The 21,992-nt window shown below is 43.4% G+C and overlaps 1 protein-coding gene across 4 annotated transcripts in view; it reads left to right on the top strand.

Annotated features, from left to right (window-relative positions):
* CPQ (carboxypeptidase Q) overlaps positions 1-21,992 on the top strand; it is a 155,603-nt gene that overhangs the window by 109,787 nt on the left and 23,824 nt on the right. For all 4 annotated transcript variants that reach the window (XM_083451244.1, XM_083451246.1, XM_083451247.1 and 1 more), the window contains exon 7: positions 15,650-15,851. In XM_083451244.1, coding sequence (XP_083307370.1) covers positions 15,650-15,851 — 202 coding nt within the window. The remainder of the gene's footprint in view (positions 1-15,649; positions 15,852-21,992) is intronic.

The following is a 21,992-nucleotide window of genomic DNA, read 5'->3' as shown; positions in this document are numbered from 1 at the left end:
CTGAATGTAACATGCAACAGCATTTCCATGTTTTTTGCGGGATTTGTTTGCAATTGTCTCTTCAAAGGATGGTATGAAATGAGGGATAACTTGATAAAATTGTCTCTGAGCCAATGTGATCATTGTATAAACATGTCATTGCTAACCTAGTTATGACTTCTTATAATTACCTCCTCAAAAATTAAGAAGTAAACTTTATGTAGAAGCCACCAATTGCAAACTATATAGGTATATGTGTATGCATATATATGTTCATATACATGTCTGTGTTTATACACACACACATGAGAGAGAGAGAGAGAGAGACAGAGATAGAGAAGAAGAAGAAGAAGAAGAAGAAGAAGAAGAAGAAGAAGAAGAAGAGTTTGGATTTGATATCCCGCCTTTCACTCCCTTTAAGGAGTCTCAAAGCGGCTAACATTCTCCTTTCCCTTCCTCCACCACAACAAACACTCTGTGAGGTGAGTGGGGCTGAGAGACTTCAAAGAAGTGTGACTGGCCCAAGGTCACCCAGCAGCTGCATGTGGAGGAGCGGAGACGCGAACCCGGTTACCCAGATTACATGACTACCGCTCTTAACCACTCACTACACATGGATGGTGGAGTTGCTAGGTGCATCAATGGAGGAAGTGTGGCTGAGCCATGAGACCCCAGCAACCCCCCTGAATACTTTGGCTATGGGGGAGAGGACTTACTTGAACCCCCATGGTGGTTAGAAGTCTAGTAATGGGTCTACATGTGTACACCAACCCATAGGGGTGGTTCACTAGCAACCTTCTCTTATGTGGTCCTGCTGAAATAAATATAATTGTGTTCACCTAGGGCAGAACTGAACACTGCAAACAAATTACCGTATTTTTTGCTCCATAAAATGCACCTAGTTTTTAGAAGGGGAATGCAAGAAAAAAAAAATTCTTTAAAGGGAGCGCTGAGCCGAGCCTGTATGCATCCCAGGCTCTGCTCAGCGCTCCCTTTCACGAGCCGCGTGGAGCATGTGTGCGGCGCATGCAGGCTTTTCCCCGAGGAGGGAGAAGGGCTCCGCACGGCTCTTTAAAGGGAGCCCGGCTCTTGGGGGCTTTTCCGGGAGGTGGGGGAAGGGACTGAGAGGCTGAGCCAGAAGCTAGAACACCAAGAGGGAGCACTGCGCATCGATCCCTCTCGCTGTTCTGGCTTCTGGGATAGCTGTGCAGCCTGCATTCACTCCATAAGACGCACACACATTTCCCCTTACTTTTTAGGAGGGAAAAAGTGAGTCTTATAGAGCAAAAAATACGGTATTTGTATACAAGATTTTCTTCCCTTCCCTTCACCATAATGTCCTAGAGTAGCAATACTCTATACAATTATGAAAACATAAAATTGATACAATTATAAGACAGGTAAAACCATTCCAAATGGAACCTGTTGTGTTTTTTACATGTGGAATCCATTTTTATTAGAGAGATGTGGCATTTTGAATAAATGGCAAGGAGGAGATTAAACCTTTTCCCCCTTTTCTGTGCAACTCCCCTCTCTGTGGAGTTCTAAATTTAAGTTTATGAGTTAAATGAGTTCATTGGGGGAGGGGGGAGAACCGTGGGCAAAGGTTTGTGAAGGCGAAATTATACACACACAACTTCAAACTGCCCCCTCTCGAAGCAGCTTTTTTCTAACAAGAAGATGACAGAGTTTTGTCACATCCATGCATGTATAACGCTTATTCTACCCTGGGTTTTCTCCCTCAGCATCACTTTCCAATAGACTCATGCTCCCTTGCTTTGTGCTGCTGCTAATCTTATTTATTGAAAATCTTGACAGGGAAATGTTATAAATAATTCCATTTAATATTCTAAGCATGAAAGATTTATCTAAATAATGGGGGGGGGGTAGAAAAGAGACCCTGAGCATTACTGAATTATACCCAACTATTGTATACCATCTAGATGGGGGAAATTGCTTTTTGTGAGGATGGGAAGAAATCAGCAAGATAAAATGTGCTTTCGAAGGCTTCCCCCCCCCCACCCATCCCTTTTCTATGCAACCTGTTCTGTCTGCTGTAATTGTATGTTTGGTATGTATCTATCGACAGAGAAGTCTAATTAGCATGAGGTGGCAAATATAAACTGATTAATACTGTAAATAATGCCTTTTTTGCACAGAAAACATCTTAACCTTTCGCAGAGTTGCCGCACACATTTGCAAGAAATGGATTGTGAAAATATGAACATCTCTTGTCGATAGTAATTATTCACAGACAAATATGATCCATCATTTAAACTTTCCATCTTTTAAGTTTTAAAGGTTACTTTTTAAAAGATGATTGGATAATTCATTTAAGAGGATGGATTTATTATGCGACTGGCTGATTGCAAAGGAGAACATAATTAAACCTTTTCAATTAAGAGAATAATTATTAGCAAGAGGCAAATACGGTGACAAAACAGATATCCTCATAGTATTAATTTATACCACATGCATTCATAATCATAGAGCGCTGCTTTGGAGCATAGCAGAATAGTAATAGAATACATCCTTTGGTAACTGTCAGAAACGCCATGAATATTGGAGGCCCTTTGGAAACATTGTAAGTGTCTGACATTTACAAAGTTCCATTGTCAAATAATCAATTTTATCCCTATTTTCCAAGGCAGGCTCATAACTGTCCAAAATAAGCCTCTTTATACAACCATGTTACTTTCCAAGACATCTCAAGAGCCACCAACTGCTCTTTTCAACAAATGGCCGCACATTAAATATGATTTGTGTCAGCTTTTGACAAGCAAGGCTAGGACACATCTAAGACTGAGATAAAATGAATGCTTTCTTTGATGTTTTCTTTAGGAACTATACTAACAAATCAATTCATTCAAGCGCACCAATCAGCAGCAGCAACAACAATCATTGCAACAGATGTTTTCATACCCCATCCCCATCTATAGCAATATTGTTGTTGTTGTTGGTTAGTTGTTTGGCCGTGTCCGACTCTTCGTGACCCCATGGACCAGAGCACGCCAGGCACTCCTGTCTTCCACTGCCTCCCACAGTTTGGTCAGACTCATGCTGGTAGCTTCAAGAACACTGTCCAACCATCTCGTCCTCTGTCGTCCCCTTCTCCTTGTGCCCTCCATCTTTCCCAACATCAGGGTCTTTTCCAGGGAGTCTTCTTTTCTTATGAGGTGGCCAAAGTATTGGAGCCTCAGCTTCAGGATCTATAGCAATATAGAATACTGTAAAATGTAAGACAGTCATAGTAATAGATTAAAATATAACAAAACACAGAGCAGTACACTGATCACTATGCAGGCTAGATGATAGATAGATAGATAGATAGATAGATAGATATAGATACTCAGATATGTTAATATTAAGAGGTGAAACCAAACCAAATGCCTACCCCCACTCCTATGTGCAGTCTCAAATAGCTAGTTGTGTTGTGCAGCACTTTGCCATGTAGACATTCAGAAATACATGCTGCTATATGCCAAGGGACACAGGTGGCTCCGTGGTCTGAACCACTGAGCCTCTTGGGCTTGCCGATCAGGTCAGCAGTTCAAATCCCTTCGATGGAGTGAGCTCCAATTGCTCTGTTCAGCTCCTGCCAACCTAGCAGTTTGAAAGCATGCCAGTGCAAGTAGATAAATAAGTACCGCTGCGGCAGGAGGTAAAGGGCGTTTCTGTGCGCTCTAGTTTCCGTCATGGTGTTCTGTTGCGCCAGAAGTGGTTCAGTCATGCTGGCCACATGACCCAGAAAAACTATCTGCGGACAAATGCCGGCTCCCTCAGCCAGTAAAGCAAGATGAGTGCCGCAACCCCAGAGTTGTTCACGACTGGACCTAACTGTCAGGGGTCCTTTATCTTTACCTTTAACCTTCCAGAGGTCCTTTACCTTTACGCCAAGGTGAGCAGACAAACACCAATTTGCAAACTGATACATGGGCCAGTACATCACAAGGAGTCCACTTTGTTTCATGTAGCAAACAAATATGATTTTCAGCTTGGGGGGGACTAGTAAAAGGTAAAGGTAAAGGACCCCTGGACGGTTAAATCCAGTCAAAGGCTACTATGTGGTGTGAATGAGTTTATTGCAGTGTCTTACTGCGAATTAGGACTATAGAACGGAGACTTAATAGTGAACCTGTTATGTTGCAGCTTCTCCTAAAGCTTGTTTGTATGCATGGACAATTGTTGGTATGTGTGTGTTTTAAGCGAAGATAGCAGGAATTTTTCATCACACAAAAGCAAGTATGGTGTTTCCACCCCCTTCATGTCAGTACTGTTATATGTTTTTGAGAGGTGTGCAGTCAGGGAGAAGGAAATAGTGCAGAGGGTCATGAAAAAGAGGGGAGATAAGAATAGACGCAGGCAACGTTCGCCTGGGGCAGAGAATTTATTTGCTTTCTCAGAGTTTCTTATGGAGATGCTTTGGCCTCTATACTACTTGCATTGGCCTAATTCTTCAGGCAGTAACATCAGCTGGAGGTGTGGGGGGTCTAGGGAGAGAACAACCTGATAACCCCATTCTTGTGGTATTTGTCCACCAGTGCTAAAATGGGTGGAGGCACATCATTTAAGACGTCATAGCAAGTGTAATCTTAATAGAGCTTTCTGTTTCTACAGCATTTTTTCTAGCCCTTTCAAATGCACTCTTTACACACTTAGCGACGCTGTAAGTCATATGTGGAGACCCTGTGGGCCCCTCTTCTTCTATTCAGTTTCTCTGGGCTATTTTTATATATTGTGTTCTTGTGTACCACTTTTTTTGATCTGCAATGCAGTTTATATCCAAATAACATGTACCGACAGCAGTCATACAGAAAAAGATAAGAATACAATTAGAAACTCAAAATCATTTTAATCCTATAAGAATATCTAGATTGCATTTCATCCTCGTTTCTTTTCAAGCTACAAAACTTGCAGATCTGCATATTTTATTAGAAACCTGAGCAAGGTGATTATCATTTCACTACACACGAACAGAGGGAGAGGTGAGAAAAGCTACTGCAATGCTATAATTGGCTGCAGAACTTCTAGACTTCCATGGCGACACACAAGTGTAGGTATTACTGCTGGCATACTAGTAGAAAACTTAACAAAGGTGGTCAGAATTATGATTTTTTGTATTATGTACTGAGGAGACTAGCAAACAAACCGACTGCAATATTTAGCCACACATCTTGAAGGTAGGAAATACATCAGTGAAAAAGGGTGCCAGAAAAAGGCAAAGATTTGCTTAAAATTATATATGCTAATTTATACATACAGATGAAATTTAGAAATAACTACTATGATTTATGTGGAAAAGTAGTACATCTCACATGGTGGGGAAATCAGTGACTAGATTATGTTGGTGCCAGCTCCATCTGCTGCCTAGGTGCATACTGTCAGTGGGTAACACCAATACCTCTAATTTCCCTTCTTAGGTTCCCCCCCCCCCATTTATATTTAAATAGGAGTTAGAAATGATACCATTTAAGGGGTGGGCAATCTTTCCCCCAGCCAGATGCCACTGAATTACCAGTCGCATCAGCCTCAGCAAGCATGGTCAGTGCCCAGGGATGGTGAAAGTCATGCTTCAACAACATCAGGGGCAGAGATTCTCCAACTCTGCTTTAAAGAGAGATTGCCTTCAAACAGAGGACTATTCTCTGACAGCCCATTAAACATGGCTAACCCAAATAGCATGGTGAAAAGCATATCCCCAAATGATGGAGATATTCTGGTTGAAGGTAATATTCTCCTTATATTTGCATTGGGAAACCAGGTTCATGTGACTTGTTCATGCTCAGCTTGGCCTCAATTTCTGTGGCTAGCCTGGTTATGACACTTCCTTGAGTTTTAAAGGCTGCAGGCAGGGTGGCAGTCAGCGGAACAAGAAGATGCCAACCTGCACTTGCATCATACACCGCCACCCCCTTGCCACCCCCATACTGGAGTTGCATGGTTTCGGCTTCTGAGTCCTGGCAAGATCTTGCAAGAGACCTGCAAGATCCCATGGAGGTCTGTGGGGCTCTTGCAAAATTTCACTGGAACCCAGAAGCCACTGTCTCACTTCTCCGGCAGCTATGGTGGGGTAAACCCGCAGAGGCGCCCCTTGAATTCTGCCGCCTGAGGCAGCTGCCACAGTCTGATCACGGATGGGTCGACCCTGCCTACCAGATAGATGTCGGAAGCACGAGAGAGCTGCTTACCTTCAGTGCCAAATCTAAGCCATTAAAGTTGCATGAGTTGTAAATGAGTTGTGTTACTGAGGGCTTTTTGTATGCTGATCTTAGACTTGCAGTACTACTGTCAGTGGTAATGACAGTATTGATCAAGCATTGTATTTCAGGCAGAGGGGGTCAAAAGTGATTTAAGATATACAGCAAATCTGTCCAGATGCTTCTGCTTGGATAAACCCAAGCTGTAAAAATACAGTAGTTAAAATGCAAGCATTGTAATCATGTGTGGTGTTTTATTAATACTTCATAATAGCAACAGCATTTTGCACAAATTGCTTTCAGGGCCAGATCCAGTCCGTGAGCTGCCTGTTAGCCATCCCCATATTAGACTAATAAAAAAATCACTCATATGGGAGAGGTTTTGGGTAGAGAGAAAAGTGAGCAGCCAAAATTGGTATTATATATGGACACATTTCCACTTTGAATTCTTAGGATGCTTTCAAATGACCTATTTAAAATGCATGTCAGGTTCTAATATTAACAAAAACTCACTTCTGATCTGAACAAAAAAAGGCCAAAAGTCGAAATCAGCCATATTGAAGCAATGGCGGTTCATGGCTTCCTGGGAGCTGAGAAATAATAATGCATAACAAAAGTGCCAGTTCGTGAATTTTAATGACCTGTTAATTACTCTTCTTCTCTACCTTGCTTCATGGCTTCCTGGGGCTAGGAGAGAGCTGTTCTCTACACCTGCAACACAGGAAGACCACACCTTGTTGCTTTCCAATCTATAGAACTTATGGAAACCGTAATAATAATATTACAGTTCTTTTACAAGGTACAAACATGTACCACCAGACTCCACCATTAGCACTTCTATATTCCTGCATTTATTTTGCACATTTATATCCCGGTGTTCTTTCATCATGTAACTCAAGGAGGCATCGATAGGTGGACTGCCATTTATGCAGACCCAGACTTGCTTAAATTCAGGAGGGCAACTCCTTCATTTGTCCTAGATGACCCTTGTCCTAGATGACCCTTCCAACTCTACAATTCTGTGATTCTATGGTTATGTTCTACCTGTTGGGATACTGCCAGGGAGACAAAGTCCATCATGACTCCACGTCGTCTCCGGACGTCCATCGATCTCCCGTAGACATGCAGTATCAGCAATTAGCAACACGAGCTCCAGAAATAGCTTGCCACATTCCAGAGCTGATGCACGCTCTATCAGCAGATAATGCACAGTGAAAGACGCACTCAGGAGAGCATTATTTACAAGTTTATTCAGCGTTGATCAGAACAAAGAAGACATGACTGCCTGCTTCAGTGTCTCAGACACACAGAGAGAAACGAAAGCAAAGACACAACAGAAACATCCTGTGAACAGGAAATACGCAGGCTGTGACACAAACATCCTGCTCCCTTTTAATGTGGAACGGAAATATCCTAACACTATGCTTCTGAATACCAGTTGCTGGGAATCAGACGTGAGGAGACGTTAATCTCATGCCTGCTTGCAGGCTTCCCATAGGCATCTGATTGACCCCTGTGAGAACAGGATGCTGGACTAGATAGCCCTTGGAGCCATCTCTGGGCATAAAAAGTACTACAGGTATGCAACATCAGCACCAGTAAAAAGCCTCTGTGTTTTGTTTCCTCCCCCCCCAAAAAAATATTCATTTTATAACACAAATAAACAACACAAACAGAAAAACAAACAATACAAAAGAATTCTTGTCTTATCCTTATTTTTTCTAAACATCGTTAGGTGAGCTTCCCCAAGTCCCCCATCTGATTTTCATTTTACCTCATCTTTAGCGGTTTACATATATCATATTTTTAACCTTTTTTATCACACTTACTTTTACCACAATAGTCTTCACATTTTATCCTTTACAAATAATACTATTTTAAAATACACTATCTTCTACTTCTAACCCTACAGCCTGTATCCACTTCCAAAGCTATTCTAAGATTTAAATATTAACATAGTTTTCCAAATATTCTTTAAACTTCTTCCAATCTTCTTCCACCTTCTCTTCTCTCTGGTCTCGGAGTCTCCCAGTCAGTTCAGCAAGTTCCATACAGTCCATCATTTTCATCTGCCATTCTTCGATTGTTGGTAAATCTTATCTCTTCCAATTCTTCGCTAGTAATATTCTCGCAGCTGTTGTGGCATACAGGAAAAAAAGTAACATCCTTTTTGGGGATTTCACCCCCCACTATACCAAGTAAAAAGGATTCTGGTTTCTTAATAAATGTGTTTTTCAACACTTTTTTCAGTTCATTATAAAACCTTTCCCAGAAGTCTTTTACCTTGGGGCACGTCCACCACATGTGGTAAAAGGTTCCTTCTTTTTCATTACATTTCCAGCTTTTATGTAAAAAGCCTCTGTGTTGGCCAGAACTGGTGAACCATCCCTTTGAGGAAGGGCCATAGCTCAGCCTCTGAGCATCTGCTTTGCAAGCGGAAGGTCCCAATATCATTCCCCATCATCTCCAGGTAGGGCTGGGAGAGACTTCTGCCTGAAACCTTGGACAGCTTCTGCCAACCAGTGTAGACAAAATGGAGCTAGATGAATCAGTTGGTCTGTAAGGCAGCTTCCTATGTCCTGCCTTTGTATGGTCGACAGAATTGTGCCTTCAGCTTGCTGTCCTCCATTTTACCAGATGATGCTGCCAGTCTTGGGGCCTTGGAGTGGAGAACGTGCCCTCCAGATTTGGATGTGGCTGCAGTGCCCACAACCCCAGCCTGGCCCTGTCAGCAAGCATGCAGAGAGTTAAGTAAGCTATACCATTTGACAAAATGTGTTGACTTATTTCCCCCACCCTGCTGTCGTGTACTGTGGTGAGAGTGTCACATTGTACAGTCATAGGCAGGAGCTCAGATCGTTGCCTGACGAAAGTGATTATCTCAGTGGACTGATATTTTAATGAGCTTGCATATTTGAATGAGTCCTCCAATATGAGGAGAGACGGAGGAAACAGCTGAGCCCACAGTTAATCTTTGGCTCATACAGTCACTCTTGACTTAAATTACCTAGGAGAATATAGCCTGATCGGAGCTTGTTTTGACAAACAGCAGTTATTTTTTCGCCGTCTGACAGGAAACGAAGGGCAGCACAATTCATACAAATATACACTCTTAATACATTTCTAAAGTGTTTGCGGCCTCTGAGCTAGCAGAAGCAAAAATGCTTTCTGAAGGGGTTTGCATTGCCTCACTCCCCCCCCCCAGCAGACTTCTTATACCTCACAGTTATTCATTCTGCTGAAATAAACTCTTAAAGGATGGTCTTCAGGAGGCAATGAACCCACTTTTCACATCTGAGATCTGTTTTGCCTTGTGTGTGTTTTCCCCCCACACTGGTTTCTCTCTGCAGAAAAGTTCTGTTTTTAAGGCATCTCCCAACATATGCTCAAAATTAACGGTTACAGTAATACATGAGGAATGATGGAGGGATGGGGTGGGTGAGGGGTGTAGCCATATCATGTGCTAAGGGTGGTTCATGTTCTTGGTTTCATATTAGAAACATATGCAAAGCATTACAAAAATGGATAACAATGAACTGATGCCGTGTTGCCAATAGCTTTCAAAAATCTACCATAATAAAACATTCTCTCTTTCTCTCTTTCTCTTTCTCATAATCTGTCCTGCTAAGTTAATATTAGCACTGTGAGATCCTTGGTTGCTTCTCCCACCATTGTGAGATGGAAACATATTGTTTTTCATGCAACTCTCATCACCCAGGCTCAAATTGGCCCCTAAAAGACATCTAGCTGCCCTTATTCAGTTCCTGTTTTCATGAGTTATATGCAGAGATAATGTTTTAAAGTTGTGCTTTACAAGCGCCCATAATAGCAACAACATGAGCCAGATCCTCAGACACTCATGACGGTGAGTAACTTTGCGAGCCATGTGTGGTGCTGTATACACCATTAAAAAGCAGGCTTTTCCTGACAGCACTCACCAAATAGTAACAGAGTTTTTTGCTAAACCCACAAATACATTACTGTGGCACGTAAGGTTCCTTTTTTAAAAAAAAAAAAATCAGAGTAGTTGCTCAGTTTTGTGTGTGTACAAGCCTGAATTTTGGGGCTGGTTGCCAGATTTATCACTTCAGTAAAACTGGTAAGGGGAATTGTAATAGATGTCGGTAGCATAATTTTCACATGCTTGAAGCGTGTAACCCCCACAACACACACACACACACACAGCACACTAAGAAGTTAGGTTGTCCATGTCAATTTCCCAAATTCAGCATTCATACAGAGCTACAATTTCTTCAGTTGCCATTCCACACACCGAGGTCCCGCTCCGAAGGCCTGGCGATTCCCTCACTGCGAGAAGTGAGGTTACAGGGAACCAGGCAGAGGGCCTTCTCGGTAGTGGCGCCCGCCCTGTGGAACACCCTCCCGTCAGATGTCAAGGAAATAAACAACTGTCTGACTTTTAGAAGACATCTGAAGACAGCCCTTTTTAGGGAAGCTTTTCATGTTTGATGTTTTCTCGTGTTTTTAATATTCTTTTGGGAGCTGCCCAGAGTGGCTGGGGAAACCCAGCTAGATGGGTGGGGTATAAATAATAAATATTGTTGTTGTTGTTTGTTGTTGTTGTTGTTGTTATATAATGAAGGCATGTGTTGGAGGTCCGGGATCAAGGCCAGCTAAGTCATGAGTTGAACTCAGACATTCATCTCAGGTGGCATACATGCTACTGCTGGCCTTGACCAACAGAAGCCTCATATGGAGAGCAACATCCTGCTGCAACCATGTGACGCTCCTTCTCCTCCATTCTGCCACAAGGTGGGCCCTTCTTCAGAGCAGTGCATTCTGGGTGAAGCAAGTGAGAGACTGCCTGTGCCGCCACTGCTTTGACACAGCGGCTAGAAATTTTGTTTAAGCATAGGCAAAAATGAAGTTTAGACAAAACATCTAGCTGTTGTGGCAGCACAGGGCCAGCTGCCTGGCCCAGAATGCAACTCTCTTGAGGAAGTACGCTACCTTGCCTGTTTAGACCACGGCATGGAGAAGGAGGTGGAAAGATGGCTTCTACCCTTGCAGTGGCAAAAACAGAGGGAGGGGCGACGAGGCAGGATGTACGGCAGCACTACTAACCACTAACATCCAGGGAGGGAGGAAGACGAGGCAGAAACAGCAAGAGAAGAGATAAGGAGGAGGAAGGGGTGGTGAGGGCAGCCGCCACCACCTCAGCTAGCACAGATTCCCACCAAAAGATTGGCGGGGTATAAATAATATATTATTATTATTATTATTATAACAGATATCCATTGGAACATCTGTATGAGGTCCCTTTGCATGTAACTTCTTACAGTCATTCTCACAAACGTGTGGGTTGGGGGCAGAGATTGCGCCACCTCTCATTGTCGTCATGCTGTGTAAATGGACAACGGAGCAGGACTCTGATGTAGCAAAGTTGCTAAGGGACTGAGCTATGAACTAGGAAGTCCCCACTTCAGTTTCATTTCAGCCATGAACGATGAATGTGGGCAAGCAGGGAGTGTTGGGAGACAAAGTCCATCATGACTCCACGTCGTCTCCGGACGTCCATTGATCTCCCGTAGACGCAGTATCAGCAATTAGCGACACGAGCTCCAGAAATTGCTTGCCACATTCCAGAGCTGATGCACGCTCTATCAGCAGATAATTCACAGCGAAAGATGCACGCAGGAGAGTATTATTTACAAGTTTATTCGGCGTTGGTCAGAACAAAGAAAAACATGACTGCCTGCTTCAGTGTTCAGGCATAGAGAGAAACGAAAGCAAATACACAACATAAACTTCCTGTGAACAGGAAATACGCAGACTCTGTGACTCACAAAGCCTGCTCCCTTTTAAGGTGGAATGGAAATATCCTAACAGGGAGGTGGTATGCAGTCCCTAAATTAACATTTGGGTAGTCCCTAAATTAACAAGTGGGATTAAAAAAAAAGGTTGAAAATCTACCTTAAATCGTACCAGTTTGCATTCTGTCTTGATTATTGATGTAATGCACATACTGCTCTCAAGTCTCTAATGCACATACGGATGCTAAGTATGACTGTCATCTGCCAATCAGAGGTTACACCCACCTTCTAGAAAAGAAGGTCCCGGTACTGTGTACCCTTCAGTATTATATCTTTGGGACTGTATATGACTTCTTCTGTCATCGATAAACAATAGCGTTTTTGCAGCACACAGGTGGAACAAAAGCTAGATTTAGCAAGTGACACGCCCACAACACTTTGAAATTGAGTGGCCTACTTCACAAAGGATGGACTTCTATTTGGAGGAATCCTCTGTTTGAATGGCTGTCAGGTCCTTTAAAGATAAAGAACCATAGGAACAGATAACAGGTCCTTGAAATTTCAGGTCCTTGAAATCTACAATTAGCACCTGGGCATCAGACTGTTCAGTCGTCGTCGTCGTCTCCCCCCCCCCCCCCCACTATGGTGAGATGCATTGCATTTCTATTAAAATTATAGTAGTTATTTTAAAATTTGTACCTCTACATATCAGTCAGCATTTTATGCAAATGTGAGCCCTCTCTTTTGGTGATGCGTTTCCTCTTTTTCAGTGATATGTAAGTGTGGCCACCATACCTTGGAAGGCTTTAAGCTGCACAGCCATATGCTGGGATCCAGCTAAGGCTTATGCCATTGCCTAAGGGCTGTGATCTACTAGGTGAAAGGAACGGAGCTCACTTGCCAGGAGCACTCTTCAAGAAGCACACATGCAGCCCAGTCTCCTAGTTGGAAATAATAATTGAGGAAACTTGCCTCATTGCCATAGAGGCATCAGCAACCCACTTTCACTCTGACCCAGCCAGACTTCATCCCTACCTTCCAAAGGATCTTAACCAATGGCTACTGAAATGCCAGTTTGGAGGTGACAAATTTGGGTGCTTGTGCCATAGTAAACGGTGGTGTTAAAAAAAAAACAACCCCAACCCAAACACCTCCTTATGCTGTTAAGAGAGATAAGTTCTATGTCTCCTTAACCATGTCTGATTTATGGCTACTACAGTGCAGGGGCGCACAGAACGACTAATTGCCTGCCTTCCTTTTCGAAACTGAATATACCTGCTTGGGTGGTCAGAAAGGAAAGAATGAAAGAAAATGAAACACCTAAAGCCAGTCTTCAAATTAACCTCTCAAGGGGTCCGCAGATTTCAGCAGAGTATATTCTTCCGTGATGAAGTCACTCGATTTGGTAATAACTACTTGCCTCAGAATATTATTGCAAGGCTGATTTTAATGAATGTTTGTGTAGAAGTTGGAGGAGATATGTGTGAAGTACTTAATTATATCTCAGTGATTGTTTAATAAGTGATGCCAGAAATATTGTGCATGGCCCAGAAAAGCAAAGGGGTGCTCATCATTTATTTTACCCGGTGCAATCTTCAAACTGCTTCACAATGTCTTTCCTTCTGCCCTTTTCTAGGTTACAGCCTTCCTGTCTGATCCGAAGGCACAGACGTGCAACTTGTCAATGTTATTTAATAATAATAATAATTTAGAGACATTCCCTATCAGTAGCTCCCCACAGTCAGCCTGACAGTGACTTTCAGATTACCCTAAATTAAGAAAAAGAAATTGGAGATTTGTCATTGGTGCAAGAAAGCAAAGCTGCCTCCAAAAGTAGGAACATGTTTTTTAAACACAAAGAGGGCATTTTTGGTGTTGGCACCTTGGCTGTGAAATTCTCTCCCTAGAGATGCTCACTTGGTGACTGCTTCGGGGTCATTTCAGCGCCAGGCAAATGCTTCTTTACATTGTCTTAAGGACTTTTAAGACATACCTCAACCTTACACCCTCCAGATGTTGGGCTACAACTTGCATCAGCCCCAACCAGGCACCAGGTTGTGGGAGGCTGTTTTAAATATTATCACACACCACCCCAATCTCTGAGCAGCGTAAGATTCCAGGGGTTCAGGCACCTACCCCAGATTTGGTTTCCTCCAAAGGAGAGACAGCGGGGACTGTGTTGTCTTTATAATATATGGTTTATTGACATATATATACAATCTGTCCCTATGGTGCAGGGGCTCACAGCATTAACACCCCAAAGAGTGTCTTGCTTCTCCCACAGCCACAGCTTTGGATTTCACCCACAATCAGGCATGGCTCTGTCTCTTAGCTGCCTAGCCTGCAGTCTGCAGCCTCTACCATCAAAGCTCGCATATACAACTCTGGCCTTTGTGTTTCTAACTAATACATAGTTTAATGGGAGGAGCACCCATTTGTCCTCTGGCACCAAACCACTTCCTTTGTTACCTTAACAGCCTATACTTAGGCCATTACCTCACCAGGAAGCTAGCCTGGCTATTCCAAGAATTGAATCCATTCCAGAAACTGAATCCATGCTGGATCCAGGAATTGGAAGGGACTCAAGCATGTAGACTACCCTTCCCAACTCACAACAATATTTTAAATTATTCTTCAGATCTGCTCTTGTATTGTTTTACAGTTGAGTTTTGCATCATGAAATTTTATTGATGCTGCAAGGCTTTTACAGTACAAGCCTCCCAGAGAATGTTCTCTGTAAATAAGTATGCAAGTAAATAATAAAGCAAGTTTCTCTTTTTGCAGCTCTTATGCCAGAACCTCACACTGCTGTTTAAACTCTGAGGCTTTTCAAAAGCCACTTTGCAAGTTCAATAATGCTGCTCAATAGGCTGATCTTTCATAACAACTATGTCACACTGGCTGAGCTCTTCTGCATTGCATCCATTGTGCTCTCTTACTCGTAACACCTTATTCAAAGCGCCTCACATTGTAATCCACACATAAACCCAATAAAATAGGTTGTTTATTATCCTTGTATGGCAGATGCAGCGTGGAAACTATGAAGCACAGGTTGCCCAATGAGTTCACAGCAATGGGAAGCAGCCAGTCAAGACACAAGTTTAAAGGAGCAACGGGCAGTTTGCCAGGACACTGTCTCCCCACAGGCAACCAAAATGATTAAGGGGTTGGAGCAACTCCATTGTGAGGAAAGGTCTGGCGAGTAGCGGACATGATCAATGTGTATAAAATGATGCATTGTGTGAAGAGAGCTTTTTCCCCTCCCTCTCTCTTAAAATATGAGCACTAGGGACATGCAATGAAGCTGAATGATTAAAGATTGAGAAGTTTTTCCTTCACACAGTGCATAGATAAACTATGGCATTCGCTCCCACAAGGAGGTAGCGATGGCCACCAATTTGGATGGTCTTCCTTGAAGACAGATGGGTAAGTTGCAGAGGGGATGAGAAAGGAGGGAGCACTTCAGTTAGTCTCTCGTCCATGTTCCAACAAGGCCCAATTCGTTGGAGCGGCAGTGCTGCATATGAACTGAGCCCTAGCCATTACAATGCTGTCATTCTCCACTCAAAATTTCTGGTTCACACACATTTCCTGTCTAACTGCATGGCAGGTAGTGCAGGAAGTGAAACGGTTACCAAAACAATGTCCTCCTTAAAATTGGTCTTTGCAGACCCAAGGTTTTCACTTTATGTCTTTCAGGAGAACATCTCCAACTTTGACATGGTGATGGAGTCTGATGAGGGAACATTCATGCCCACCGGCCTGGCTTTCACAGGCAGTGATAAAGCTCGTGACATCATGAAGGAGATCATGAAGTTGCTGAAGCCCATCAATGTTACTGATGTCTTTGAAAACGGTGAAGGAACAGACATTAACTACTGGATACATGATGGAATACCAGGTGAGATTCCTGAATGAGTTGTGGAAATTGCTCAGTTGTTCCTACTGCTTTCCTCTCTTTTTCATTTGTCTTCCTTTGTGACAACCCCAGGTTTTGACAAAGACTTTTCTTGAACAGCTCCGTACCAGAAATGAAACATGTATACATATCCCACAGCTAACCTACAGAAGCTTGGGTATAACGTGTGCTTGATCTTCTCTTTGGAAAAGTTATAGATGATGTGTGGGCAGTGTGCCTACAATCTTCTTTTAGGCTTTAGGCTTTATAATAATCTTTCCTAGAGCAGTGGACTAAAAATAGCAGAGCATTCCCTCTGCTTAAATGTAAGTGGGGGCAGACACACAAACCAAAAATAATGCATTGAAATACAGTCTGTGTTTCCTCCTTTATTTGCATTAGTTGGCTGGAAGGAGGGTTCACACTCCCCACTGGGCGCAATCCATTCCTGTACTTCCAGTTATAATCATAAGCTTTATTTACATACAACAGAGCATGAATGGAAGGAAGGAGGCAATCTTTCAGAAGAGGGGCTCCTCCAGAGAGTCATGGGACAATCTCTGAATGCATCCCAATTTCAGCTAACTCCATTTAGAAGTTCTCAGCATTCTCTTTCACTCAAACCACCAACCACTGTTTCTAACATCTACACCCATCTACCCTCTCCCAAAAGCCCCTCGTCAGATGTTCAGCCTCGTGGAATGAAGGGAGAGCAGGAACGAGCCATTGGCTCACCCACTCCATCACATCCCCACCATTGACCATCACCTTCCACATGTTGAGGAGATGAACTTCTGCAGCAAGGAGCTTTCCTTACTCTTGGAGGTTTGCTGCTTGGTTTAGAATGTCAGAAGATCAGGATTCTAAGTTGCACATGGAGTCTCCATGAGTATAGAAGACTTCCCACTGGAAACATTGGGCCCTCCAAGTAATGGAAGGCAGCAGGGCCAGCCACAGGGGTGATCAGGACTAGCCTTCCCACTCTCCCTTATGGAAGTCTAATCACATGGAGGTTGCGAATGCCTGAACAGGGCTTGGGAGTCTCATTACAAAACAAAACCAGAGCTATCAGAAGGCCATCTCCAAAAAAATCAGCTCCTGTTGATAAAACACCATTTGACCATCCCACCCTCACCTACTCAGTGGTTTTGCACAAACCTTTTCTACTGCATTATATCTTTAGCTATTACAAAAGGTTTCTCTGTTACAATCATTTTGTCATTTTTCTTCTTCTGCTTTTATCTCGAGTCCTGCCCACAATTTCATTTGACTGTAATATTTTTTTAGATAGTCCACGAAAGGCCTCTGTTCTCCATAAAAAAGTTCATCATTTTGCTCTCTTCATTTCGCTTTCAGCTTTGCCATTTCCGCATAGTCCGTTACTTTCAAGAGCCATTCCTCCTTCGTTGGAACCTTCTTTTCTTTCCATTTCTGTGCATATAATATTCTAGCCGCTGTTGTCACATACACAAATGACCATCCTGAACTATTTACCTGCAGACAAAAGTTTTGTTGTTGTTAAGTCATTTAGTCATGTCCGACTCTTCGTGACCCCATGGACCAGAGCATGCCAGGAACTCCTGCATTCCACTGCCTCCTGCAGTTTGGTCAAATTCATGCTGGTAGCTTCGAGAACACTGTCCAACCATCTCGTCTTCTGTCATCCCCTTCTCCTTGTGACCTCAATCCTTCCCAGTCTTTTCTCTTCTCATGAGGTGGCCAAAGTATTGGAGCCTCAGCTTCAGGATCTGTCCTTCCAGTGAGCACTCAAGGCTGATTTCCTTCAGAATGGAGAGGTTTGATCTTCTTGCAGTCCATGGGACTCTTGAGAGTCTCCTCCAGCACCATAATTCAAAAGCATCAATTCTTCGGCGATCAGCCTTCTTTATGGTCCAGCTCTCACTTCCATACATCACTACGAAAGTTTACCAACCAGCAATTTTAACAGCCTTTTTCCTTCTCCCACTAGCCCTGAAGCCTTTCCATGCAAGCTCAGCTGCACCAAGCATCATGGTTGGGCAGCTGCCATGGTCCCTTCTTCTGTTCAACTTTGATGCTACTTTTTGCCATACTTGTTCAGGGTATCACCACTGCCTTCTCCTCTCCATGCCCAGTGCGAGCTGCAGGAAGGTCCCACTTGTCTGCTGGTCCACTGGTAGCGTAGATTTATAAGATGCAGTTTGGGAAGATGAAAGAAGAGGCACAGCCTCCCAACGCAATGGGGAATCCCATAGGCAGGATAGCGGTGGGGGCGTGCCAAAGATGCACATCAAACTTAGAGCCACCTCAATTAGAGCCGCCTCTTCCCTCTCTAATGCTACAATACACAGTAAGTGTTGGGACAATGCAGGGAGTAGCTGCTTTGTTTGTCTGGCAGACCCTCCTCAAAGGGCTCATGTTGCTTCAAATTGCACCATGCATATTCTTGTCCAAGAGAAAAAGCTTTGAACGTCTTGGCGCAGTTCACAAGCCGCTCAGCTGCGAACAGGCCAGGGGAATACTTACGGTATGTAATACCACGGCAGCTAATTGTACGTATTCTAACAGCTTGCACGATTGCATCCAATTTAAGCATGCCGTGAAATGTCGACACTTCATCATTTCCATTTAAATATATTCCTGAAAATTCGCTCTGCTACTTCGATGAAAGTAATTTTTTCCCTTTTCTTCCCTGTTCTTCTTTTTAATCTTACGGAATAGTCTTGTTATCAACAAGAGCTATTTTGGTCACAAATTCAATCACAGGAATTTAGTTCTCTTATAATTGACTAATTAGCAGTGTTAGGGTCATGCAGCTTCTGCTCCCAGTTTTGAAATCTACCTCCTCCTCTTTTGGCACAGGCAATTCATATTTTAGCCATGGCTCTCTTTTGCCTATTTTCCTAAGCCTTGGACACTATTTGGCATCATGCATTACTCGATATTTTGTGTGAGTTGATATAGGATGGATTATACAGGTTTCAAGAAATGCCCAGAGCAGCTGGGGTAACCCAGTCAGTTGGGCAGCATATTATTATTATTATTATTATTATTATTATTATTATTATTATTAAAATAATAATAATATAGGTCACAAATATAATCAATGTTTAAATTTGTTGGTTGTTGTTGTTGATTAAATTTCTGTGCTGCCCTTCATCTGAGGATCACAAGGTGGTTTACAATATAAAAACACAAAAATGCACAGCATAGTAACAAACAAAAACAATACCCCCTCACGCAGTTAAAAAAGTTATATTACATTTATAATCTTTCCTGCAAGGAGCTCAAGGTGGTATGCATCATAGGTGTCACCTCTTGGGGGCTGGGGTCCCTTGCTTGTGGTGCAGTGAGGGGGCAGCAGTGGAGGTCGAGCCTACCCCCAATGTTTTGTTCAAGATGGCACCACTGGTGTGCATGTTTCTGCCCCTCCTCATTTTATCCACAGCACAACACCCTGTGAGGGAGGTGATGCTGACAGACAGTGACTGGCCCTAGTGAGCTACATGCCTAAGTGGGGATTTGGACCCCGGTCTCCCAGATCCTAGTCCAGCACTCTGACTACAACACCATTGCCATCCTTGCATCTCACTCACGGGCAGCATTTCAGTCCTCAAACCACTTAATCTGGGGTATCTGACCTAACAATACACTAGAGATATATGCAGCTATTTTGCTCCGTAAACAAACATCTTCAGGCTAGATTGTTCAGCCACATTATGAATCAAGTGTCATTCTCCAGTGAAGAAAAGAAGTTGATATTTTGAACATGGGTGGGTCATCAGCAATATAGGAATGTAGAAATATTTTTTTTTTATTAAAAAACCACACACTTTCTTTCCAAGGTGCTTCAAGTTTCAAGACATCAGGCGCCCTGGGAACTGCATATCTCATAGGTCCTTGCTCCATGAATCTTCACGATAGCATTAAAGGTGCACTTATTCCTGGAATATGTAGCTTCCAGAGCAGTGTTATCCCTATTAAGTCCTCAAATGCCTTGGGAAACCATATCATCCTCAGAACTGGGATGTTGCAGCTGCAATGTCCTGGGTTTCAGGATTGAATGGAAGATTTGCAGAGAGACCTCTTGGTCATTGCTGCTGTCCATGAGATGATGTTTCAGTGGAAGGAAGAGACTTTAGGGCTTGAGAGTGGTTGGCATATTCATGGGGACTGAAGATGGATTCAGGCCATGTTGTACTCTCGGTGTAGTCAGCGGGGGTTGAACAGGACCCCCAGATTGGTCGGAGGGGGGTGCTATTTTTAGATATTTTGGAGAAACAGCTTGGTATACCAAGCCCAGCCCCAAATTGAACCCAGGCACATATGCCCATCAAGAGAACTCACTCAAACCTAAATAAGACTGCTCAACAGTAAACACATAGAGAACCATTATCAGTGGACCAGATCTTTTTGGATTGCTGAAGACGACCTCATTATAAATCAAACGCTCTTTCTGTAAAAGTACACAAAAAAAATATATTCTGTTCTCAATTTTAAGTGCTTTGTAATATGTGTATATGGGTGGTCTTTTCCTTTCCAGCAAATGCAAACCAAATGCCATTGCATTAAATAAAATCATTTAAAACTGATGGCCTTTTGATTTGTGCAGAACATCAGCCCCATGAGACACAGCTTCATTATAGGGAAATCTACCTCAATCAATGGCCTTCGATTTGTTTTTTATTTCTGAACTTTGGTTGGGTCTGGGGGGAGAGTTATTACTTTCCCCACGGACCCAACCAAAGTTCAGAAAAAAGATAGAACTCTAGAACTCCATATATGTTCTAACCAACCGGCACAGCTCATCACCTGCAATGAGAATGTGATGTTGTGCATGTGGTTGTAAAACAATCTTGCTTGCTCAGGGTTCTTGGTAGGAAAAAGCATGCTGGGACCCCAGCTAGACAAATAGTCGAATATTTACAGCAAGCAAACAAGGCATTAGATGTGAGAAAAGGAAGCCTGTTCCCTTTAGTATGATCAAAAGAGTCCTGAAGCAAGGTGTAACTTGATGAACCAAAAAGATTACAGGCTATTGACTACAACTTCCAGATCTTGGTCGGATAGGTATAATGACTCAAAATGCTGCAGGGAAGCTAGTAATGTTAAAGGTGAGCAGTTCACTGTGGTATGAACAAGGCTATTAACGTTGAACATCTCCTCCTTCCACAAGGAAACTTCTCCATCAGAAAGGCACAATAACCTCGTGACCTTTTATTCATCCGATAGGCCTTTCTGCTGAGACCACAGTCTAGTGCTGTTGAAATGGTTACATCCCTCCTCAGAGGAAAGAAGAGATAAAGCAGCTGTTAAGCATAATTCCCTGTCTCTTAAGTGACAGGTACTGCTAACAGATAATTAGGGTTCTATGGAAGTCTACTACGACTTTTCAAAGTGATATTTATTTACATATTGCATTTTTATCCCATCCTTCCTCCAAGGGCAGGAATAGGGAACCTTTGGCCTCCTAGGTATTGCTGAACTACAACTCCCATCAGCCATAGCAAGCTGATTGGGCAATCCCATAGTATCCTATTGGACAAGGATGATGGGAGCTGGAGTTCAGCAGCATTTGGAAGGCCACAGATTCCCACAGCTGAGGTAAGAGTTGCGTCCTAACCTTGAGTACTATGTTTGCCAATGGTTGTCTATCCAATAGGGAAAGGGTGGCTGTCAGGGGTTCAGGAGCAGAGGCACAGGATAAGGAGGAAATGGAAAGTGAAGGGGAGGAGTCCGAAGGAAATGTCAGCGATGACAGCGATCCGAGGTCTCTGAGTCTTTCCAGTGAATCGGACGATTCACAGAAAGGAGCTCCCATGGTCAGGGCAAGGGGAGTGCCCAGGGGGACACCTCGGGAAGAAGGGGGCAGAGGGGACTCAGAGAGTAGCAGTTGGAAATCAGGGCCCACGTCCCCCCCAGAGTGCAGTAGGGGGGAGGAGTCCCAGGCATCGGGATCAGGTGGAGCGCTGCCAGCGGGAGAACATGAGGCAGGATTGACCACACCTCCGTCGGGGAGTGAGGAAACGGTCATCAGGAAAGTTAAACGCGCGCGCGCGCCAAGTTCAAATGTACAGGAGGGAGGCACAGTGGGCAGCCCGGGAAGAGAGCCAGGTCCTAAAGCCCGCCGAAGAGAGAGGGAGGAGTCAGGGGGGTCATCGTCAG

This window comes from Podarcis tiliguerta, assembly GCF_965153285.1.
Source record: "Podarcis tiliguerta genome assembly, chromosome: 7".
Lineage (NCBI taxonomy): Eukaryota > Metazoa > Chordata > Lepidosauria > Squamata > Lacertidae > Podarcis > Podarcis tiliguerta.
This window is presented reverse-complemented; position numbering and strand designations above follow the sequence as displayed.